We start from the raw sequence: 9,550 nt of genomic DNA, 5'->3' as shown, positions 1-9,550 counted from the left end.
AAAGAAAGGAAAGAAGAGAGAGAGCACCAGTAGGGGGAGGAACAGAGGGAGAGGTGCCCCTGGAGGACTTTTTAAAAAATCTCATTTATTAACATCACTACCAATCTTTTTATTTATTTACTTATTTATTTATTTTAAAGTAATCTTTACATCCAACATGGGGCTTGAACTCACTATCCCAAGATCAAGAGTCGCATGCTCAGGGCCCCTGGGTGGCTCAGTCGGTTAAGCAGCCAACTCTTGGTTTCAGCTCAGTTCATGATCTCAGGGTCCTGGGATTGAGCCCTGCTTTTTGGCTCCATGCTCAGCAGGGAGTCTGTTTAAGATTCTCTCTCTCTCTCCCTCTCCCTCTGCCCCTTCCCCTGCACTCACGTGCTTTCTCTCTCTCTCTCTCTTTCTAAAATAAATAAATAAACCTTAAAAAAAAAAGTCGCCTGCTCTACCAACTCAGCCAGCCAGGCACCCCTCCTGGGGGACTTCTGTAAAGTCCATGAGGGGGGCCATGTCCCCTCAGTGGCCCCTTCAGGCCACCAACTGGGACAGTCCATTGAGGGCTGCCTGAGACCACAGAGATGCCTGGGGCTATGTCTCAGTACTGGCTTTGCAGGGAGCAATGGGAGAGGCCCACCCACCCTCCTACCCACCAAACCCTGTCTGAGGTCAGTCCTAACAAGGTCCTCGACAAGGAAAGTCCCTGGGCTGCAGATCGTGACAGCCCAGAGGAGGGACATCTTACCTACCCTTGAGGAGTCAGGAAGGCAGCCTGGAGGGCATGCCCAAGCTGGCTTTTGAAGGATGAATAGGAGTTCTCCAGGCCAAACTGTAGGTGGGCTGGGAGAAGAGGTTTTCCAAGGAGAAGAAAAGTCAAGTTCCCTGGCTGGGTGGGGGGGGGGGTTGGGGAAGGCAAATAGAATGATTTGGAGGGAGAGAGAGAAGAGAAAAGGAATAGAAGGAGAGAGTTGGGTGAGGAAGAGCATAGGGCTTGCGTCCAGACAGACCCGAGTTTGAGTCCGGCTCTGCCATTGGTTGGCCCTGATCCAGGGAGAGTCTTCCTCCCTGAGCCTGTCTTCTCGTCTGGAGAGTGTGATAACAGTGCCCCCTCGTGGTGGAGCCACTGTGGTACTAGGGATAAGGCCTGTTAGCGGCTTGAGGCTACGGAGGGGCCAGAAGCGGAGGCGGCAGACCCCGTAGCCTTTTGTAATGTGCCCCCTGGGCTTCTACCCGTCCAGGAGGGGAAGGTATTGGCTTAAGCGCTGGTGTTCCAGACTCCGGTAAGAGAGAGCAGGGCCAGGAATAGGGGACGGGAGCCGGGTGAGTGGTACAGCGCAGGGTCCGATACTGTCCTTTTTTAACATTTTGGTAACTCATTCATCACGGATCTCCTTGCATTACTCGACTTTAAAAAAGAAATGCTGCGCTAACGTAACTGCGCTGGGAGCCCCGACACCACGTGAAATTCTGCATTAGCTTCCAGGATAACTTAGGTCCATGCAAGCTGCATTCGAAGACCTTGAACAAGCCGGGTGAGGGGCTAGGGCCAAGGTCATTACGCCGCTTTCCTAAGCCCATCAGAGGGAACGTCAGCGAGTGAGGTGGCATCGGGGCTAGAAGCCCAGACGTCCGGCCCCTTTTTTGGGAATGAGGTCTTGAAGGCCCAGGTTCGACAGAGTGCTGGGGGGACTACCCCCATTCATCCCACCTGCCACGAGAATGGCGCTGAGCCCAGGTTGGACCGGAGGGGGATGGGCAGGGACTCGGTGCCGGGACCTCCGCTCTGCTGCCCTCGGTCAATGCCTTCTCCCCCCACACCGGCCTACAGGAGGATGGTATTCCAGGGCAGCTCAGCGACAGCACGGAGGACCTCAGCCTGGACTTGGGGGCTCTGCAGGGCAGCGAGTATCTCCAGGACCTGGGCCTTGGGGCCTTTTCCCACAGCCAGCCTGGGGGGGCCGGGGACAGTGGCCACCCCAGCGAAGAGGTCGGAGGAGCATCGACCTTCTGCAGCTCAGCAGAGACCCGGGGCCTGCCTCGGAGACGCAGCTGGGAGAGGTCGCGGAGCTGCTCCGGGAGCTGGCAGAGGTCAGCCCGCGCCACCAACCGGTGCTTTCCCTACCTGCCTCCCTCAACACCCCCGCCCCAAGTCACCGCAAGTAGAAATCCAATCTGCCATGCAAAGACATGGACCTACCTGCAAATTCGCCGGCAAGGCTCCCCTGACGACCCCTCTGATGGAGGGAGAGCGAACACCCCTCCGGATTCTGACCACTCCTCCCCGCCCCAGAAGGATGGCCCCGCAGGTCCCCCCAGGCCCCTGGATGCTGGGGCCGGGGCCACCGCCAGGTGGAAGAGACGCACCAAAGACCTGCCTTCCTCATTTCTTCCACCAGGCTCAGCCTTGAGGCCTCGGCTGTGAAGGAGGGGCCCTGTCTCCCTCGGACACTGGCCAGCCTTACTCTGAACCTACCCGGAGAGGATCTGCAGGCCTGGACCCAAGAGTGTCTGTCTGGGGGTGGGACCCCAGCAGAGCACCCAGGCAAGGTGGGTGCAACCTCCAGCCACCCCTGACAGTGGTACAACTCTGGGCCCAGGGGCCAGCATGGCAGCTGGGAAGGAGCTCCTTACCTGTAGCTGGTAGGACTTACCTGTCACAGCGGGGCTGTCCTTGGGTAGCCCAAGACTGGGGAGTCACCAAGTCCTGAGATTGCAGCCCAAGCCTGAGGGTTCTTCACTGGAGTGGGGTCCACAGTAGGGACCCTCGTTTACAAGTGCAACCCATGATCTGGGAGGCAGAGGAGATGGTCTCTGCATCTTTGCAGCTAGAAGGAAGCCCCGCCCGTGACTGGTAGATCTTGTCTCAGGTCTGGGATTCCAGCCTCAGGGCTGTAGCCTGTGGCTGGGGCATCTTTGCCCTGGACCATGACCTGGGGAGAAACCCCTGATGGGCTGGAATCTGGAGCTCAGAGTTTTGAGGCTCCAGCCCACAGCTGCCGCTATGGAGATCCATCCCCGTGCCCTGTGGCTGAGGGGTGCCCCTACCTGCCGCTGGAGGCTGGAGGCTGTGGACCCTCCATCTGGGGAGCTTGCCTGCACCCCGAGCTGCCTCTCTGGCTTAGTGAGATGCTTATTCCCCGCAGGAATGTGACAGCCCTGAGAAAAGAGTAAGGTCACGGTCTGTTCCTGTGTCCTTCAATGAGATCAGCTCCCTGGAAATCTCTCCCGCTTTGGAGGTGCCCACTCCAGCTGTTCAAGGTAGCCCAGCCTGAGGGTTTCCCTCATTTCAACCAAGAAGGGTAGGGGGTTTCTGCTGGAGGGTTCCCTGGTTGGAGCCCCAGACAAGCCTGAGAGAGGAAAGGACTACTGATGGGTGGGCGGGAGGCTTCGGGGCCCCATGGGCAGGAACTGAGCAGAATTCCTGGGGTGGGGGGGGGGGGGGGAGGCGGCCCCCCCCCCCCCCCCTCCCCCCCCCCCCCCCCCCCCCCCCCCCCCGGGGCCTCCAGCCACGGTGGACTGCAGTCCCCTTGCTCCCCTGGGGCTCTTCTTCTGTCTCTACCTCTGTCCCCTACTTTAGCTCCCTCGTTATCTCTGAATCTCCGTCCTAAGAGCTTGTGTCTCCCTGCTTTCAGAGGGACCTGAAGTCTAAACCCAAATCTACCACTTTCTAGTAAGTCTCTGAGCCTTGCGGCTTTGTAAGAATCAGGGGCGCCTGGGTGGCTCAGTCGGTTAAGCCTCCGACTCTTGATTTCCACTCAGGTCGTGATCTCAGGGTCGTGAGATGGAGCCCCATGTTGGCTCCGCGCTCAGCTGGGAGTCTGCTTGAGATTTTCTCTCTCTCTCTCTCCTTCTGTCCCTCCCCCCCCCACTCTCTCTCTCTAAAATAAATAAAGAATAAAGAAAAAATATGGAACAATAAGTGTATCTCCTTAGGGCTACTTGGAGGGTCCACTGAGTGCACATGCGCAAAGCGCTTGGCACATTGTCCGCAGTCTTGAGACCCAGGGGTGCACCCCCAACGCTGGCTCTCTACCCCTCTTGGTGCCTCTCCTCCCCGAAGGGCAAGTCCCATCTGGAAGGTCTCCAGTTGTGCAGGGATGGGTCACAGGGGGCCCAGGTGGGGCTGGTCTGCCCCAGAGCCTCCTCACGCCTGTACCTCCCGGGGTGGGGGCTGCTTCCAGGCATGGAGCCCCCAGTGCTGGAGTGCATGGGAAAGGACCACGTGGAGCCAGACCACGTGTGAGTATCTGCCTAGTGGTGGGGAGGGGTCCCCAGGGGACAGCCACGGGGCAAGGCTGGGGTCCCTCCCCAACCCCCCCATAACCTCGGGCTTCTCTCCCACAACATCCTTCTCCCAGAGGAGAGACCCAGGCCTCTCCGAAGGGTTCTCAGTATAGCATCAGGGAAGGGGGGGGGCGGGTCTCCGGGTCAGGGTCTACATCAGGCCCCGGGGGGCCTGGTTGGGCAATCACAGCTGGCTGGGGGAACACGTCTAGGACCTGGGGCAACTGTGAGCTGTTTTTATCCACACTCCCCCCTGCCTCCTGCCCCAGGCTGATTGTCCAGCAGGTGCTTCAAGAACTTCGGCAGTACCATGGGTAAGTGAGAAAGGGGACAGGCGTGAGGGCACGGGGTGGGAAGACAGGGAGATAGGGGAGAGAAACACGGACAGGAGAGGTGGGGGGAGAAACTAATGTGGGAAAGGGCAGGGGGCACGAGCTGCGGAGGAGGGAGCCCAAGAGGTAACTCAGCTCAAATGAGAAACGGTGCCTCTTTCCCAAGACACCGCCATTTGCTAGAAAATCTTCCTGACATGCTGGTTTTGTCTGACCAAGATGTGTTAGCACGCTCTGCTGGAAAACCAGTCGCAGTGATCACGGATAGAGCACACAGTGGGAGGGATGGTGGGGTCTCGGATGTGGCTCCAGGGCGCACGGAAGCACTGGGGGAGGGAGGAGGCAGGAGATGGGGCAGCTGGGGAAGGAGGGGCCGCTGACCCAGGGGTCTGTCCCCTCTGATCCTGCAGGGCCCGGCAGAGGTCTTGCTTGTCAACCAGCCCTGGAGGAGCCCACGCAAACCTCACCTGGTTTGAGTTCCTGTCTGAGTAAGTCTGCAGAGCTACTGCAGGGGGGAGCTTTGGGCTGGGGCCTGCACTGGGTCTGTACACGCCTTCCAGCGGCCCTCTGTGCAGGACCCTAAGCTGGGGGCAGGAGGTGGAGTCCCCATACTCTCCCTGGAACTGCCAGGGCAACGGTGGTGGTGGGGCCTGGGGAGGCTCCTCATATACCCTGGGAGGGCAGAGGAAGACTTTCTGGAGGAGGTGACAGCTTGAGCTGGTCTCCAGTGGAAGAGGAGGAGGTCACCGACGCATGGAGAGGAGGATTGGGAGAATAAAGAGACACCTTCCTGAAGAAAGGGCAAGGCCTGAGGAAGGGAGTCGGGTGGGGCTGGGAAGAGCGAAGGGGAGGGGAGTCAGCAGATCACCTCGGTGACACGAAGGAGCACAGCTCTTTGGTGACTGATAATGGTGAGCACAGACGGGGCTGGGGGGCAGGCAGGGGCTGCAGCCTGGAGTTGTGGGATCTCCCTCCAGTGAATCGATTCTACGAGGGCTGGGTTTGTTTGCCGCCGACTTAACAGATACAGCTGATCCTGGAACAACGCGGGTTTGAACTACACGTGCCCGCTGATACATGGATTTTTTTTCAATAAATAGAGTATACGACTGTAAATGTATTTTCTCTCCCTAATGATTTTCTTAATGACATTTTCTTTTCTCTGGCTTACTTTGTCGTTAAAACCCAGCACCTAATACCTGTAACGCATAGAATATGTGTTCGTTGACTGTTGACTTTACCAGTAAGGCTTCTGATCAAAAGTAGACTATCAGTAGTTACTTTGTGGGGGAGTCGCAAGTTATACATGGAGTTTTGACTGTGCGGGGGGTTGGCGACCCTAACCCCTAAGCTACTCGAGGGTCAACTGTATTTATTACATGAGGTGGTACCAGTAATCCAGTCACCTGGGGCTGGAGCGTTAGGGGGAAGAGGAGAGCGGGATTTGAGAGCTATCCCAAAGGAAGAATGGGCAGGATTTGTAAGCTGATTAGATATTGGGGTCAGGGGTGAATCAGAGAGAGGAGACAGAAATGGACAGAGCCAGGATTTCCAGCCTCGCCCACTGAGGGACCCCAAGCCTGAGACCACGTCACAGTCCCCTCAGTAAACCCAGCCCCACAGTTCCCGGAACTTTGCAAACATCTGTAAATGTTTGTTGAGTGAATAAGTGAGAGGCAGAAGGAGCGAGTTCAGGGACCACAGAAGAAGTGAAACAGGACTAGGGGGCCATGAGGAGGAGACAAATTCCAGGTGGGGTCCAGGAGCAACTTGCAGGACAGGCCGAAAATGGCCCTCTGGCCCGGCTGCCCCACCTCGTTCATCTTTCCATCCCTTAGGAGCGAGGATGGCGCCAGCAAGATTGAGCGGAGTAACAGGAGCACCAGGGTGAAGCGCAGACTGAGCTCCCTACGTTGTCGGGTCACCAGGCAGAAGGAGAAGGTCAGGGGGCCGGGCCAGCGGGGACCTCCCTCCACCTTCTCTAGCTCCTCAATACGCCCCCGGCCCTGGAGCCCCGTGATTCGAGGTAGGTCTGAATGCACAAGGCGTTCTAAGGTTCACTTCTGTCCCCCACAGGGGAAGAGCCCAGTGCTTCTAAAGGACAAGGCTCAGGATGCTAGAGAGAGAAGGGAATGTGTCAACGGGCACCAGCTGGCACAAGGAACCTTCCTTGGCCACTCCAGCTGCCCCCTGTGTGGCAAACCCTTTCTGAGCTCTGGTAAGTCCCGTGGCCCGGCCCAGCCCTCTGGATGGCAGCCACTTTCTCTGCTTTATTGCCTCTCATTCTCTCTCGTGGCTTCCTTTGCCTGTCGCGTCCTCATCTCATTCACCCTTGCCAAGTGGAGGCTGACCTCACCAGGTCCCTTAAGGGCAGGACCCATGTGGTTACCTGTCTCAGCTTTTGTCACTGCAAAAACCCTCATTTAGGGCTGCCTCACAAAATACCACAATCTGGGTGGTTCGAGGAACAGAATTGTAGAGTTCCCCCTTGAATGGTGCAGGGGGTTCGGGACGCTGATGCCCTGCCCCCCATACACACACAGTCGACAATCCAAGACTAACTCCTCCCACCCCGCCCCCAGAGGGGGTAGGTAGCCCCTTTTCTCCCCTCAGCTTTTAATTTAAGAATCACAGAAAAGTGGAGAGAGCAGAAAGGGTCCCCTTCTAACCTCACCTGGGTTCCCGTCACAGTAGAATCTTCTGTGACCACCGTACGTTGGTCACAACTCGGGAATCCACATTGGTGCCGTAATATTAATCAAACTGCAGCTTTCCCTCAGATGTCGCCAAGGTTTCTTCTTCCGTTCGGGTTCTCTCTGTTTCCAGACGCAATTCAGAATAACGTGTTCTCTTTCATCATCCTGTCTCCTTCGTCTCCCTGGTCCGTGAACTTTTCTCAGTCTTATTGTTCATGACCTTGACAGTCTTGAGAGGTATTAGCCAGGTGTCTAGGACAACCCCCACCGGGGCTTGCCTGATGTTTTCTCATAATTAGACAGGGTTATGGGTTTGGGAAACTTCTTGCCTCATCAGATCAGGGGGTTAAGTGCTGTCGATCTCATATCCCTGAGGATGTTAACCTTCGTCCCCTGGTTAAGGCAACCTCTGCCAGGTTACTATCCTTTCCATCTCCCTACTCTAGTCTTTGGAAGCAAGTAACTCAATCCAGCCTACTCTCAGGATGATGGGAATCAAGCTCCACCTCCTGGAGACAACATTTGATTTTCAGGACAGCCATTTGCGATCACAGATTTGAGCTGGTGTGAAAGAAAATATGTGGGTTGCCCTTAGCCTGGTGCCTGGCACATGTGGGCAATGTTAGCATCCATCATCATCATCATCATCATACCCATGTGTTGTTGAGTTAAAGCTAGCAGCTAAATCACAGACCCACAACCGTGGGCTTTGACCACAGCTCCCACAATTGTGTAGGAGGCCCGTGGGGCCAGATCAGCTGTGGCTCACTCCCTACAGGCTGAGAGCAGGCACCTCCCAGGTATAACTAGCCACAGGCCTATCATCACTGGAGGTATTCAAAGCCAGATGTTACTATCTGTCCCTTAGAGGAAACAGCCCCGGAGTAAGTTAAACAGAACAGGGAATGAATGAGTCACACTCCAGGTAATTACAGAAGGTGGGTCTCCAGGGTAAAGCTGAGATGCTTTCCCAGAGACCAGCTCCACTGACAGAACACCATTCCAGATAGTTTTTGTTTTGTTTTGTTTTTTAAGATTTTATTTATTTGAGTGATAGAGAGAGCGCTCAAGCAGGGGGAGCTGCAGAGGGAGAGGGAGAAGCAGACGATGAGCCAGGACGATGGGATCACGACCTGAGCCAAAGGCGGACGTTTGACCAACTGAGCCACCCACGCACCCCTCCGGACAGTCCTATTACTGGCCTTGACCTCTGAGGTTCTTCGCGGTCTGACCCCGCCTACCTGTCCACTTTTGCCTTCCACTACTCAGCCACCATGAAGTCTCGTGGCTGCCCACACACACCTGGCGCCTTGCTCATTCAGTGCTGTTCCTGGAACTCCTTTGGCCACCTAACTCTTACTCACCCTTTAGAACAAAGCCAGGGCCACCTCCCCCAGGAAGCCTGGATTGTGGATTGGGTGACTGTATCAGCATCTGACTGTCTCTGAGGCCAGTTGCTGTCAGCCAGAGGACGCTGGCAACATCTTGCATTTTTTGTTGTCAGGACTGGGGTGCTGCTTGCACCTAAGTGGACAGAGGCCAGGGGTGCCGTTCAACAGCCTCCAATACACAGAACAGCCCCCAACAACAGGCAACTATCCAGCCCCAATTGACAATAGGGCCAAGACTGAGAAACAATGCCATAGGCTTACATTCCCTGTGTCTCCTTAGCTCTTAGCAGAGTCCCTGGCCTATGAGAAGGACATAATAAATGCACAATGGAAAGATAAAAGAAAGACGAGAGATACCTCTCCTTGTTGCCAGGCTCCTTGAGAAAGTTGGTTTTTACATTTAGGGGAGAACTGTGCCAACCTGAAGGTTTCTATAACCAAGGTAGCTATAACCATAAGGATCATGCCACTTTTCCTGCTTAAAATCTTCAATGGTTCCCCACTGCCTTTGGAATGAAGTCCAAAAGTCCTAGGAACTCACAGAGAGTGAACATTTACACATCCATTGAGACCTCAAAAGTAACTGTGTCAGGTTTCTGACTTCAGAAGCATGTCCTTGCACTTCTGGAACCTCCAATTTCCTGGACGTGATCCCTCTCTTGACCATGACAAAATGGACTTAAACCGAAGGCAGGTCACTTGGGGACTCCCACCCCGTTTCTGAACTGAGGGCTCTCGGCCACAGATTGTGGGTGTTTTGAAGTGAGTCTGGCTTGTTAAGATCTCGGCCTGGCTGGCCAGCTTGAACCCGGTGAGAGAGGGGCTTGGTTCCTCTCCTGAGTACTGCCCAACTGTC

General features: G+C 55.7%; 1 protein-coding gene across 3 annotated transcripts in view; it reads left to right on the top strand.

Annotated features, from left to right (window-relative positions):
- ARHGEF18 (Rho/Rac guanine nucleotide exchange factor 18) overlaps window positions 1–9,550 on the top strand; it is a 78,461-nt gene that overhangs the window by 14,888 nt on the left and 54,023 nt on the right. For all 3 annotated transcript variants that reach the window (XR_003206184.2, XM_025863109.2, XM_025863108.2), the window contains exons 3-10: window positions 1,820–2,079; window positions 2,388–2,538; window positions 3,135–3,249; window positions 4,173–4,230; window positions 4,545–4,589; window positions 5,018–5,095; window positions 6,446–6,548; window positions 6,684–6,825. Coding sequence is in view for 2 of the 3 variants with exons in the window: in XM_025863109.2 (XP_025718894.1) it covers window positions 1,820–2,079; window positions 2,388–2,538; window positions 3,135–3,249; window positions 4,173–4,230; window positions 4,545–4,589; window positions 5,018–5,095; window positions 6,446–6,548; window positions 6,684–6,825 (952 nt within the window). In the remaining variant the exon portion in view is untranslated. The remainder of the gene's footprint in view (window positions 1–1,819; window positions 2,080–2,387; window positions 2,539–3,134; window positions 3,250–4,172; window positions 4,231–4,544; window positions 4,590–5,017; window positions 5,096–6,445; window positions 6,549–6,683; window positions 6,826–9,550) is intronic.

The sequence above is a fragment of the Callorhinus ursinus genome, unplaced genomic scaffold (genome assembly GCF_003265705.2).
Source record: "Callorhinus ursinus isolate GAN/ISIS: 27379988/994484 unplaced genomic scaffold, GSC_fseal_2.0 scaffold107, whole genome shotgun sequence".
NCBI lineage: Eukaryota > Metazoa > Chordata > Mammalia > Carnivora > Otariidae > Callorhinus > Callorhinus ursinus.
This window is presented reverse-complemented; position numbering and strand designations above follow the sequence as displayed.